General features: G+C 33.7%; 3 protein-coding genes and 1 long non-coding RNA gene across 6 annotated transcripts; 1 reads left to right on the top strand and 3 right to left on the bottom strand.

Moving 5' to 3' along the window:
* Positions 1 to 381: 381 nt before the first annotated feature.
* LOC117241511 (survival motor neuron protein-like) lies at positions 382 to 1,163 on the bottom strand (the record flags this gene model as incomplete). Its single annotated transcript, XM_033507424.1, has 3 exons — positions 957 to 1,163; positions 594 to 776; positions 382 to 468 (listed from the first exon to the last, which is right to left on the bottom strand). Coding segments are annotated over exons 1-3 (324 nt in total), but the record flags the coding sequence as incomplete, so codon positions are not given.
* Positions 1,164 to 1,947: 784 nt separating this feature from the next.
* LOC117241514 (adrenodoxin-like protein 2, mitochondrial) lies at positions 1,948 to 3,828 on the top strand. The gene is made up of 4 exons (XM_033507426.1): positions 1,948 to 2,293; positions 2,709 to 2,821; positions 2,986 to 3,118; positions 3,494 to 3,828. The coding sequence occupies exons 1-4, from the start codon at positions 2,145 to 2,147 to the stop codon at positions 3,582 to 3,584; spliced, it is 486 nt and encodes a 161-aa protein (XP_033363317.1). The 5' UTR covers positions 1,948 to 2,144; the 3' UTR covers positions 3,585 to 3,828.
* A 2,860-nt stretch (positions 3,829 to 6,688) lies between these two features.
* LOC117241512 (dual specificity tyrosine-phosphorylation-regulated kinase 1A-like) lies at positions 6,689 to 9,028 on the bottom strand. Its single transcript, XM_033507425.1, has 2 exons — positions 8,646 to 9,028; positions 6,689 to 7,582 (listed from the first exon to the last, which is right to left on the bottom strand). Exons 1-2 carry the CDS (start codon positions 8,673 to 8,675, stop codon positions 7,046 to 7,048), a joined length of 567 nt encoding a protein of 188 aa, XP_033363316.1. The 5' UTR covers positions 8,676 to 9,028; the 3' UTR covers positions 6,689 to 7,045.
* Positions 9,029 to 9,089: 61 nt separating this feature from the next.
* LOC117241513 lies at positions 9,090 to 13,822 on the bottom strand. 3 transcript variants are annotated; one of them, XR_004495022.1, is made up of 3 exons: positions 13,807 to 13,822; positions 9,985 to 10,070; positions 9,090 to 9,131 (listed from the first exon to the last, which is right to left on the bottom strand). It is a non-coding gene; the product is annotated as an uncharacterized LOC117241513 (long non-coding RNA). The 3 variants fall into 3 exon arrangements; XR_004495021.1 differs by lacking the exon at positions 13,807 to 13,822 and adding an exon at positions 12,670 to 12,762; XR_004495020.1 differs by lacking the exon at positions 13,807 to 13,822 and adding an exon at positions 10,493 to 10,625.
* Positions 13,823 to 14,188: the final 366 nt, after the last annotated feature.

Below are 14,188 nucleotides of genomic sequence, written 5' to 3'. Positions count from 1 at the left end.
ATTTTACTAAGCACAACACTTTAACAATTTATTCATTTCACGTTGCTACCTTGCAATTTACAGCCCTGGGCCCATAACCTGTTGAGGTTATTCGGTGTGTAAACAGAGAAAACACGTGGATAAATTGTAAAGTAGAAAATATATTTAAATAGAAGTGTAATAAGTAAAAATACAATTTGAGCTGGTCCAGATCCGCACGCTAGCTGTGTTACCTAATAACTGAAAAACCCCGAAGCCAACGTCGCCGGTCTACTGTTTATGGCCTGACTTCGTCGCAGTCTTTTGTCTACACGCTGTCGATGGCTTCAGTGCTTGAGAAAACTAAAAAAGACCAGATGTAGAGTTTTCTTAGAAGTGGTAACCACTTCAACACGTGCCATTGTTTTCGTAAATTTTTGATATTATAGCTTCATAAGTTTCTCCATCCTCTGAGTATATTGCACGATAAGGTGCTCCTATGATCCATTTCTATAGAGAAAAGATGTGTATACGAATAAATATAAGTAAATAGCAAAATAAAATAATTTGCTTCTTAATCAATATATTTAATAATATTCTGTATCAAATTTGTAATATTCTATCAAAATCACAACCTTATGTAATTTACTTGCGTGTTTAGGCTGCTTAAGATTTTGTAGGTTTTCTTTCGGTTGAGAATTTCCAACATCCATTCCCATTCGCTTAATAACTTCTTCTTTTGCTAAATTTATTGCTTTATCATATGCTTCTATTAATGCACTATCATCCCAAACATTATCATTGGCTGTGTCTGTATCCTTTTGAGATAGCAAATTATACGTTATTAATATTGATACAAGTATTTTATTATCAAACTATTGCAAATTATCATATATGTCATTTTTCAAAAATTGACTAAAAGGTAGTGGATACTGTTAATTACTATTATGCTAAGATCTTGTACTAAAATAATGTTAAAACCATTACGTTTCCATTACCATACATACGTTTCCATTTCCTCGTATAAAAAGAACATTCATATCATCTGCCATTTTAAAATAACATCATTTAAATATTGAATTTGCTTCTGAAATATTAATTTGTCTCATTTCTTTAACTCTAACACATTGTAAACAATGATGACACTATACCAACTATAATACTAAAAATCTATTCCCCATTCATTCGAAAGATTATTTTTTGAAGCAAGGTTAACATTGAATGTTCCCAAACTTCAATAACTGTATTTTACTTTCTTTACAATATCTAACAATATATTAGAATACTATAAAAAATATTGTATGCACAAGAAACTGTTTATAGCGAAATAGCAAAAGAATTAATCACATATTATAACTAAAACGAGATTGTTAAGTAGATTATATTATACTGCATATGCGTTAGTGTTTCAGCTGGTAAATATAGTTTTTATATCTGAAGATAAATAAGATTTAATTCTATAAAATTGCATAATGAGTTATACATATATCTATTACTATTCGTATTTCCCCTTAGTTGTATGTTGTCAATAGCATCAATCACGAACATATAAATAAATATAGAAGAAACCATTCGGAAATGGAAAGGGAAAGATGAACATGGAAGACAAGAAAGTTTTCTTCATGTTTAGCGTATGCGTGATACGCTTTGAATGTCTCAGATAAAGATAAAGATACTCTGCTCATTTCTATTTGTTCCGCAGAACGAGAAATTTGTTGTCTTTCATATTGGTTTTTACGATTCAATTTTTGGGCAGTTTTCCCTAGCGAGTGTCGGTCCCTGTTTGATATAATCAGACCGTAATTTATACAGATATGTATTATAGATATATATTTGTAAAACTGAAATCAGATGAAATAAATGTTGCCTGAGGTTTTAAACGTTTAATAAAAACAATATTTCATTTGGAAAAAATGTAAGATATGTAAAATTACACATTGATCATTTTGCTGGTCTTGTATCATAAAACGTGTGGCCCAAAGAGCACGTGTCCGGTAGAGATACGTCACTTGTGTTAGGAATCGTTTTATAACCTATCACAGTAAAGGAACGTCCCAGTATAGCAGCCGAAGAATGCCGTGAAAGTTTTTGCACAAAGTACAATTGATCTACAATTGATATTTTCCGCAATACTTATCTGGTGTTCGGTCAGGGTGTCCCATATTCATGATATTTATGACAGTGGAATGGCGTTAGTAAATCAATTACAAAAATTTTCGAGATCAATTCTCGGTATTGCATCAAATTATTCAAAATATACAAGCAACACAACGTTGCCCTTTTTGCAGGCAACAAGAGGAATATCGACCACGCAACCACTTTCAGAAAAACAAGAGTAAGTGATACAAATTTTCTTGTGCTTTCCTTCTTTTTTTAATAGAATTTCAGTACTTACCTTCCAATATAAAATTGGTGTCAAAATAATAATGCTAATAATAATGTCTAAGAAATTTTTCTCTTTGTAGGAGTATAACATCTAGAAAAATAACATAGTATTAATAGAATAGTATTAATAAGAACAACATTGACAGTGAACAACTAAAAATATAACACTGTTATAAATATATGATGTACGAATTTTATTTATGTATTATTAAGACAAGTATATCTTATTTTTAAATTATTTCTATTATCATAAGTGATACATATAATTAAGGTATAATTAAGAGAAGATTAATTGAAGAAACACAAAAAATAAAGAAAATAATTATATTGAGATAATTTTTATCTTTCATAAATATTATTTTCAGAGTAAATATAACGTTTGTTAAAGCAAGTGGAGAGAGAATCAAAGCAAAAGGGAAAGTTGGAGATACTATATTAGACATAGTAGTAAATAATGAAATTGATTTAGGTGGATATGGTATGTTTTAAAGAAGCATAATTTACTTAATTTAAAATAAATAATTTTGAGGTAGAAAATATTTGAAAATTTTCATTTTTATCAAGTTTAATATTCTTATTATTTTTAACTTTTGATACTTTATTATATAAGTATGTTGTAATCTTAAAATATAATTGATATAGGTGCTTGTGAAGGAACATTAACTTGTAGTACGTGCCATTTAATATTTTCGAAAGAAGTTTATGATGCACTTCCTGACAAACCAACAGATGAAGAATTAGACATGTTGGATTTAGCATATGAATTAACAGATACGTTATAATCAGTAATATTAATAATCAGTATCAAATCATTCACATTATTAATTCTATTACCTTTTAATATTTTATAAAGTGAATTTTTCTATTTAAATTTATGTAAAAACAGGTTAGTATTGGGTATTTCGAAATCTGCATCTCAATGTAGAATTTCAAATCGCTATCTCTGAATACTACGAAACTGAAATTATAATAAATTTTCATAGTTTTTTATTTATGACCCTATAATCATTACAAATCTATGTTGGAATTAGCATATTTACAATGTTGATTTTCAAATGGATAAATAGAAATCTTATTGTGTATTAGTATTAATTTGTATAGCAATAAATATATTTATTGACATATTCAGTTATATAATATTTAATTTCAGGTCACGGCTAGGCTGTCAAATAGTAATGTCTAAGGAACTAGATGGAATTGAGGTAAGAGTTCCATCAACAATTAATGATGCAAGAGCATAACTGAAATTATCTATAGGTTTTTGAAAATTTGTATACAATGTTATACATCTCTTGTTAAAAAACCCTTGTTATAATTATTAAAATATTGGTATTAAAAAAATATAATAAAGAATCTTGTGTTTAAATGTGAAGCTTATATATATATACATATGTTATAGTATAATTGCAATTTTGATATTTGTACATTGCCATTGTAAAAAGCCTATCCAATTATGAAGAAAATATATCTTTTATTTTTAATATACAGGGTGTCAATTTTAAAACGTTCATCTAAATTATTTTCGTTACTATTAAAGATAAGAAGAAATTACTAAGGAAGTCTTAAATGGTTTTAAGATGTGTACTTGGTTATGATAAAAAAGACTCTTGTGGAATAAATTTTGCAACTTCTGAAAGATTAGATAAAAACTTAGAACCTAAAAAATAATTTGAAATTAATTTCGTTTAGATATACTGTTTGATTTCTTAGCTATGGGCAAGTTTAAAAGATCATCAAACTCATAGTCAACAAAACAACAGAAATGTACATGCAATGCTTTTTCGTTTCACAACAAGTTATCTGACACTATCATCATTTTCGTGGCACATGCAACATTATCGATTCAGTATAGTAATGTTTTGGATTAAAACAAATGTCTCGACATTGGAGCAAAATATTTCAACCTTTAGGGACTAAAATTAAAACTTATGAGTTTGTTTATAATTTTAATAGATTTTATTAATATTGTGTTTACTGGTTTATTAATTACAAGAAAGTTTGTAAAAGACTGAAGTTTTACGTAAAAAGTACAAATATTCTTTCAACAAAATTAGTCAAATCACATCATTATTTATATATATTGTATATAAATAAAATATGCGGATATATTACTTTACCCTAGAATTAAAATTCAATAATATTGAAGAATCTTATTTATTCAGATTTTGTACATTATCGCTTCTAACCTCGGATAATAGAACAACAAATTAAATATTTTTAAACAAAAAAACTTTGTTCCTTTGTTTGATTTCCCTTGCTCGCGTTTCTTAACTACTTAGATATAAAATACTTACGTTTTCGAAAATTCATACTTCACAAGCTACTAAACGCTTTATCTGTTCAGAATAATTTATTGTTTTCTTAACTAGGTACATACCAAATACATCTATTAAGTTGGTATTTCTCATAATTACCAGTACATAAAGCTAAAACACTTTTGTACTATGCTTGTTATACATGGATCTAACAAATAATTTAACTTGTGTATTGTCGTTTGTATATTTTGTTACGTGTAAAATATTCTATTTCTACACTACTTACAAGTTCGATAAAGTGTACATTACACATCGTGAAATTTACATATTTTCACTTGGTTACTCTGCCCAATTCGGATATAATTCAGAACGTACGTGCTATATTTATATATTCTGCATTTGTTTTGTACATTATGTACACTGATCTGATCTTTGTAAACGCGAGTTTTACGATATTAATGAGAAATTTGCCAATTTAATGGAAGTTGTTAATTTTTTCTGGCACGTTTCACGTTAGCAGACATGTTTCTTAAGTTACAGTTGAAAAGTGTTTTTATGTAAAAGAATAGGAATGATCAAGTTATTTTAAGATGACAAGATATTTCACGTCTTCTATTTAAATATAGCGTTAAATTTTAATTCCGTCAATTCGTATATACTCATACATCGAATTTCCTTTTCTCATGTCATTTCTTTTCTTTCATTTCACATTTAATTACAAAGATAAAGTGTAAGTACGTTCCTCATAAAATTAATATCAAATGTCGCAAAATATACAAAAGTAAACTAAGAAGAGGGGTACATATTATTACACAAACTGTCGTTCATATTGCATATGTACATATGCAGTATAAAAACAATACTTTTTAGTTTTTAATCTCTTGTTTAAATAATCCTAATATCTAAATTTGTATCGGTCATTGATTCGATATAACTGCGTTTATTGGAAGTAATTAAGCTATAGCCTGCGCACAAGAGAAGAAGGAACAAACACGTATAGTATACACGCTTAAATAACAAAATTAAGTCAGTTTACGTTCAATGTGAACTTGATCAAAGTTCCAGTCTCGAATTATAGAGTTTCTTACTATCAGTTTACAAAATTCGATATTACGATTATGTACCGTATTTGAAAAACATAAAATGCTTTGTTCAATTTTAAATAAAACTAATATTTACCAAAGCGAATACGAAAAAATGTTATCATCAAACTCAATTTTCAATTATCAAACTTAATCCAGCACAAATACAAATGTTATTCGTGCTTTTTTACTTTTACTACTTTTCAACTCTCTATAGTTCGAGATTTGAGTTCCGCTAACTTTCTTTCTACTGCGCATGCGCAACAGGAAATCTTGAATTACACGTAATAGTTAAAAATTCGAAAATCTTATCCTTTCGTAGCAGCGAAAGTAACCTAGGACTAGAGGTTCCATAACATTAATAATAATAAGGCAATAATATTAATATTAATAATAATGTAATCGAGTACTACTAACAATATTAATAATAATAATAATAGTATGGTAATGGCAAGATACACGCGGGTATAAATTAATCATTCCTTTCGTAATATCTACGACGTCTTCGGGATATTCTTTAGAAATTACTTTATTTCTGTAGTATCGTGGACGAAAGGCCTAAGAAATATCGGGCGAACTATGAACAATGTCGCGGGAGCCGAGGCGTCGTCGGGCCCATCAATGTGTCATCGGTCTTTTCAAGTGCATAGTTTCGTGGAAAAGACCTACGTGACCCTGGCCACGAGCGCCTGCAGAACACGTGTGCGGTGGGCCTAGGAAAAAGACAACAGAATGCGGCAACGGCCAGAGTGTTAGTCGAAAAGCAGAGTGCGAGTCGAGGAGCCGAGTGCGAGTTGAGCGGAGACGGAGGTTGCGAGTGGCGTTGCCGAGAGAGTGTGGATTGCGCTGTTTTCTGTACGTTTGGCGTGAATAGTTCAGGTTGAACAACAATCGTCTTTTTCTGTCTGATTAACATCTCTATTGTCCACTCTTTGTAAACACATTATATCACGATATTACATTTCTGGTCAATATTCATTAACGAGCAACTTTTCTCTCTGTTTCTTATCACGATTTTTTTCACTTCATCACAATTGTACCGTTAGAAATTATTCAAAACATTGTTAAAATGTCCATGAAATATATGCAATTGCCGTATTGAATAAGCGAGTAATGAAGTTGCTGTTTCACTGAATAAAAGTGAAATCTCCAATGCGTGTGCTCAAGTATATAAGTTAAAAAAAGATTGGTACATCAATGCCTATTATTCTTAATCACTATTCATCATTTAACAATTAGGACCGAATTTTTACAAACCAACTCTAAACCACGACCCAATTTACAAATAAAAAGATCGATGTGTAAATTAACTATCAACTATTAATCTCCAATCCTATGTGAAGATATAATGTTCGGACCAAATTTCTAAACTAACGTGGACAATTCATGCGGACTATTGGTGGTTGCTGCGCTACTTAGATCCAATGTGGCAGCCGGAAGACCAGGACTGACGCTGCCGGTTGCTTCCCGTGGCAAATGCTGCGATCTATTTAGCTTATTTCCAGGACTCGGTGGCGATCTATCTGCTGGTGTATCCGGTGGCGTAACCACGTTTCTGTGTCCGCTCACGTTCAGATGATTGTGCGTCGCCGCGATCGGAGCTGGCGATGAGAGCAACAAGGGCGGTGGAGACATTGACACGTGTCGATGATGATGATGGTGATGATAGTGTTGGTACTGTGCAGCTCGGCCGTGCGTTGCGTGGCTGGTATTTAGTTGGTTCGTCACGGGCCCGACTTTCGTTGGGCAGCCAGCATGGTGGATGGTTAACGGGCCACGTAGTTGTTGTTGCTGTTGTAGCTGGTGCTGGTTCTGGTGCTGTTGCAGCTGCTGCTGACGCTGCAGCTGTACCGCCGCTTCGCACTGTTCGCGCGCTAACGCCTTCACGGCATTCGTCTTCTCCTACGAAATAAGAATGATAGGTTAGGTTGTAGTCAGGGGCCATAACAAATTAAAAAAGTTATAATATAAGAATTTACATTTTAGTTGAAATGATTCTAGTTACGAATAAGTATTAAAGATGATTCAAATCTTTTTCGTTACCGATAACCATGGTGAAAACTCTTTTGGATTACTTTCAGCCATTGTCAATCTTATTGTCAATACTACATGCTTGAAGTAGAAGGAGGGGTACAGAGAAAAAGACTTTTTCTCAGCAAATATAATCGTTACTCAATTATTTTGTTCAACAGTTTTACAAATCTCCCAAAAATAAACGAGAATACGAAAATACACTGAATATCGTGTGTATGGTTATTTATAAAATCCCCTTGAAATAGTTGCGATCGCGGATCACATAAACAAACGAACCTGTCATTCTACAGAGTATCTTTTTCGGTGAAATTATGCAAACGTAAATGTAACTTCGGTAGAACTCCTCGAGAACTTGTAAGCTTATATCACTCTGACCCAACCAGTCCACTCTAAAGTGTATAATTTATAAAAGGGGATTATATTAATACGCGGAGGATGTGGTAGGTGGTAAGTTTTGCATATGAATGTTTGTTGATACAACGAATGGTTAAATGGAGGTTTTCATGAATGTGATAAGGACTAGATCGAATGTTTTAACACTTATAACTAGAATGCGTATTTTTATACAAGTTTGTAGTTTTACGAACATAATCAAAGAAATAAAATTTTAATCGAGATTTATTTTCTTATATACGTATATTTTAGCGCATTTTATGCATTTTGCGCCATTTGCGTACTTTTCAATTTCGTACGAACGTATAAAGATCAGCAATATAATTATAACGCTTCTTAAAAATGTGAAAAATCCTGGTTTCCTAAAAGCTTGCAATTGATTTCAGAAAAATTTTTATGAACTCTACCAGATAAATTATGGTAACTCTGAAAAACAAAATTTCACGATAAAATGATTTCCGGGTAAAATACACATAAAAGATGATTTAGACGTGTTTGAACGTGTTCGTTTTCTTTTTTAATAGCGATATGTTCTTACCCTCTGCCACACGAAGACGTTATGGACCATTGCGCATCCACAAAACACGATGCCAAGGCCTATGAAAACCGACGTAACGATTGCCGGTGTGACACCAATTACCTCTCAGAGAAAAGACATCGACTCCCGACTGTCGGACGCCAACGCCGCGACGCATCTTAGTCCCCATCAGAGATAAGGCCCCAACCCCGACTTTCGGACTCCTTGGAATCCACACCAAACCCCCCAACATCCCCAAGCCAGGGTGTATATAAGCCGAGACTTCATCCAGCCCGGGGAGTTCTCGTTCTAGTTGCTGTTCTTGTACAACACCCCTTTCTCTGTTCAACGTTATTCTACTGTAAGTGCCAAAGTCATAATAAAGTTCGATAAAAGAGAATTAATAGTTGGGCTACGACTCAGCTTTCTTTTCTCTCGCAACCCAAGTATCCATTTTACGTGACACCGGCGTCGAATGAAACTGGATGAATGTATACAATATCATACCTGAAAGCATTGTTAGAGGATCATTATAACACGTATGCCATAACAAGCGGGACAAAGAATCAGCGCAAATACATATTCTCAATACATATAATTCTCGAAGCGTAAACTATATACATATGCTTTTCATTGAAATTTTCAATACTAGTCGCAAATTATTTTTCAATTAATTTATTATTTAAGTCTTTATATATCAATTCTCGACGAATAAATTACTTAAATTATAGAGAATCTATCTTCAGACAATAGAGAATTCAATATTTTTGGTCGTTAAGTAATTTACAAATTTCTAAAACGATTACGTTCGAAGTTTTGGACAGTATTTGAAGTTTCTAACATGACATTAAAAAAAATAAATAAATTTTATGATATAATTAAAAAAACATTGTAGTCTATCATAATTTCTATTCCGTCAAATTTATTAAAACGCAGTTTTCTTCCGAACAGAGCCAAAATGTCCGTCTTGAATCGAGTTCAACAGCTTAACGATCGATCGAGCGAATGATAGCTGTGTAAACTAGCATGGCACAACGTAAACTTTAGATTAGATCTCGATCCATCCACCAGCCGTATTCATGCATGACATGAATATTCTGTTTCAGCTCTTTATAAATTAATCTGTTAAAACTTCCCTAAAAGACGATCGTTTTTTATTTTTCTAAGAAAAATAATGACTATTCGGCGTTAAAATTAACTTTATTTACATTGGATTTCTAAACTGATTTCATACACTCAGAGATAGTTCACGGTATCTTTTAGATTCATGCCTGAATTCAAGAAAAATTAAACGTATAACTTATGTACTAGTATCTTTCAAAAGGTTAAAGTTGACAGAATTGAAGGAATTGGTTCTTACCAGTTAGAAAGACGGGAATGCTAATGAAAAACCCTCCGACAGCACATATCCGGCTGATGGATGATTTTTGCAGGTACTTGTTACTCCTGAAACAGACAAAATTTGAAGTGAAAGTCAGTTTCACGATTCTATGATAATTGAGCGAAATATAAAGGAACCAGTTTTTTGTTTAACAGCCAAGAATCTTTCAAAAATTCTACTGTAATTGATACTTCAAATATATTTAGTCAGACAAAGGATAATCATAATCGCAACGTTAATCTTAACTTTAATTCAAGGATCAAACAGTATCATTATACATATAAAAGTAAACATAAAGTCTATCCACATTATTGTTATTATTATTATATGTTATTCTATAATTGATTTTTATTTCTTTATTATCAATATTATTCTATTTTCTATAATGATTCAATTATAGATCTTATTTTTTGTCAATCATATTTCACTGAAAAGATCACTTTGAAAATAATCTAATAGTAAAAAATGAAAAATAATCTTTTTCTACCTTGTCTTCATTTTTTACAAACTCTGTCCACCGCCGTAAACCTATTAAATGCATGAAACGACAAAGCAAAGCTGCTTCACATAATTCCCCGCTCACGCAGTGTCAATCAGCTCACGACCGCAAACGATACTGCTAATTTTCAGCGACCACGAACGATTTCACCGTAATTGCCGGTGTGAAATTTATCAATACGTGCTCGAATTGGTCAATAATGGATAGAGCGCTCTTGCACACACTAATCTACCAACAAATAATATTGACTCGATTGAACAACAGCGCATAGATTAACGGACAAACCGCATGTTCCAAACAGATTTACAATCACGGCAGAAAATATATGCCGTTATAGATGTTTCCTGGTCAAGATTAATTTCCACGCGTTAAGAACATTGTAACCGGAATCTAGGAAGAACTAGCACTTCCTGGAATAATACTATTGTGTCCTCGATGAATGTCTCTCCGCAATGCCCTCGAGTGAGTTGCTTTTGTCTTTGGTTGTACGACGTCCGGGATGAGAATTCGGGGAACGGTTTTGCGCTGCTTTAATACATCTTTTTAGGAGGACCAGTGATTAATCTTTTCCCACTCATTTTCATCTCTAATTTCTCATGAGGCTAAGATTCCTGCATCTTTTATCATAATAATTTATTAATACTATTAATAAATTGAGACAATTTTACACGTCGTATTTTGCGTTATAAGATGACTTGTAATTTGTAAAATTTACCTGTAAAATTCCTTTGTTTGTTTTACCGAAGCAATAGTTGGCATTTCTATACGACAATAAGAATTTGTTAATACTAATAATTTGTAAGGTTATCATGTTATCATTCTTCTAATGGATAGTATATTATTGAAACTTTTTTAATATTGAAACGCGATATTTTTTTGGAGAAGAAGTGCATAGTAGTAAAGAGTTGAATTCTACGGACGTAAAAAGTGGACATAACATTTTCTGTATATGGAGTCGCCTGGCCTAAACATTTTATGATTTTCGGGCAAAATACAGACGAATCCAGCGCTGATTTTAAAGTAGCTTCATCCAAATAAGCCACAATAAGAAATTCCCACGAAACAGTTGCGTTCATCCCCTTTCGAGGTCGCCGACCTCTTTGAATGCGTTTCAAGAGCGTCGTACCAATGAAACTTCGAGTTCTAAACTAATTTCTCAGCCTTTTGCGTTAAATTTAACCTTCCGCGTTAGTGTATTTCGGACGAGCTCCTATTTTGCGCTTTCGTCGACTTCACCAACGTAACACGCAGCATCCGCAAGTAAAACTGTCTCTTAAATTTGATGTGACACCAATACACGACGAGAAGAATCACAATGCCATTTTTATTCCACTTCGTTAATTTTTCGTCGTAAGGTTTAGCTGTAAATAGGATTAAAAAAATTTAGATTAACGAGGAATTTAAAATTGATCTGTTAAATCAACAATTTCCATTAGTTGTCAATAGATTTTATAAGCCTCAGATTACTGAGAAATTATACACATTGCAAAATATTTATCATTGGTTACCCACGCTACACGTAAATTTGATCAATCTACCAATGCACTAACACTGCAATAAATTTCTATTGCAACATTCCACGCTCCTTTGCCGCACCTTAAACTCCTCGCTAGATTTATTCCACCTTAAAGTGTCACATAACTCCTACGACACCGATATCAAATCTTAAACTCCACCAAATTCCAGAGAAACTTGATTTCGTCGAAAGTAAGAGATTAAACTTAAAAAGCAATTTATTTCATCTTTAAACTATCCCAAACTTCTTAAATATAATTTATATATATAAAATATTATACACTTATTGTGTGCATTATATATTTCAAGAACTTTGCAATAAAAAATAAAACTTATTACATTTAAGATATGGTTATATCGCACAGGATCGAATATGATAAAGAGGTTAAATAAATGTCTCGAATCTCCGCAACAAACTCACACAAACCACCTAAAACACGTATACACAATGTGCATTCACTACGAACTCGACTCCCATTCCCTGCCAAAATTACAGGCATGCAGAGTCAATTTCACTGCTCGAGCTAGTTGAATAGGGAAGAAGGTCGAGAGCTGGAGTTAAGGAGCATAGCTGGTAAAGAATCGCGTGCCGCCGCGCCATTAAGATCAAGCCCACGATCTCAACAATAAATATTAGACGGTTCTCTGACCTGCATTTCGCGTGCGACTCGGAACGATTCAAAAACGCGTAAATTTCCCATGAGTCGAATCAAACGTTCGCGATTTATCGCATTTAGGTTATATCGATATTGTCCACGAGTGGAGGCATTCAAACACAGATTGCTTTGTGTCACTCCATCGTAACTGCCCGTAATACATGATAATTTAATTTCGAATTCTTTCGAATATATGCACGTAACGAAAAATTTGTATTGGTTAGTCAATTGCAGACCAACCAGTTGTTAGCCAGTGAAAATAATGTAGATAATAATAGTGAAGAATTAGCTCGAGAAGAGTAACCAAACAAGGCGCCTTAATAAAAGGCACAATGTGGGTCCGCAAAGTGATGGGATTTCGGCGCATGCGCATTGTTTCGCATCAACTTACAATTAGACATGCACGAAAGCTTCATTTCTGCCGCATACATACTTGGATTCGCGTGCATGAAATTCACAAAGTAGGTTATTGCTTGAAAAACAGCTTTAATCGAGCGAAGCTTTTAACCAGACTGAAATCAAGTCTTGGTTTCTTTAGAAATTCAGATGGAATAAGAGAAACCTATTGTTACGTCGCGTAACACTACCTAGCCGAGGCCACACACTGCGGGCAATATGGCAACCAGATGTCTTCGGATACTCGCAGCGTATCTTCCATGATTTCAAGGACCTTCCATAAATCACATAGATTTCCCAGAAAAGGTCCTTCAAACGAAACAAACATCTGGTTCGGAGGAATTTCTAGAGACTATTGTCTACCACGGCTTAACAAGGGAAAGTCAGTTTTTGTCACGTACGCTGCAACTTTCCTCCCACTAACCACTTTCTCTCGAGGGCGGTTAAGACCCTTCGTTTAACCAATTAAAACGAAGCCTATTCACTCACTCTCCTAAATAACATCGGCACCAACCAATCCGATGGTCCCGTGCGCTAGACACACTCATCCTTAGCTCTCCTCCGAGACAGCATCGTCTTCCAAGAGTACTGTTCTTGCATCCTTCGAACGGTCAACATCCTTCGAGCGGGTATACACACCCGCAGATCACTCAGTCACTCACTCATCTCGTACATACGCACCAGTGTAACTATCCTCGTTATAAGTTGTGGAATAAACGGTGAAATATAACTTACTACTGTGTCATATTCAAATCAACCACCTCTGTTATCCTAAACGAAACAGGGGAACGACTATTTCGCGGCGTCGATTCACCGAATCGTAGCGAGAAGTTACGCCCCTCGCTGACGCGTTTTCCTCGCGACCGCGTCTCTCCGCGAACGGTCGTAACAATTTGGTCCTTCGAGCCGGATCATCAGTGGCAGTGGATAGTTTTGTCACCCATCCGGTCGAAACATTTGGTCCTTCGAGCCGGATTCAGTGACAAGTGAAAAGTGTGGACACGTAACTGGTCGAATCATTCGATCCTCAAAGCCGCATCACGCGTCAAGTGAAAAGCGCATACCAGTGACACCCACTATCATACAGTGCCACGTGAATCCAACATAACTAGCAGCG

Source organism: Bombus vosnesenskii, unplaced genomic scaffold, assembly GCF_011952255.1.
Source record: "Bombus vosnesenskii isolate JDL3184/JDL3185 unplaced genomic scaffold, Bvos_JDL3184-5_v1.1 scf7180000016054, whole genome shotgun sequence".
Taxonomy (NCBI): Eukaryota; Metazoa; Arthropoda; class Insecta; order Hymenoptera; family Apidae; genus Bombus; species Bombus vosnesenskii.
The sequence above is the reverse complement of the archived record's forward strand: the minus strand, read 5'-3'. Positions and strand labels throughout refer to the sequence as shown.

Bases quoted from the DNA above. Each gene is read 5' to 3' on its own strand.
- LOC117241512 (XM_033507425.1), bottom strand. From the start codon at position 8,675: ATGGTCCATAACGTCTTCGTGTGGCAGAGG. The intron at 7,583-8,645 runs GTAAGAACATAT...CTTATTTCGTAG, and splicing joins ACGTCTTCGTGTGGCAGAGG to GAGAAGACGAATGCCGTGAA.
- LOC117241514 (XM_033507426.1), top strand. From the start codon at position 2,145: ATGGCGTTAGTAAATCAATTACAAAAATTTTCGAGATCAATTCTCGGT. The intron at 2,294-2,708 runs GTAAGTGATACA...TATTATTTTCAG, and splicing joins CCACTTTCAGAAAAACAAGA to AGTAAATATAACGTTTGTTA. The intron at 3,119-3,493 runs GTTATAATCAGT...ATTTAATTTCAG, and splicing joins GCATATGAATTAACAGATAC to GTCACGGCTAGGCTGTCAAA.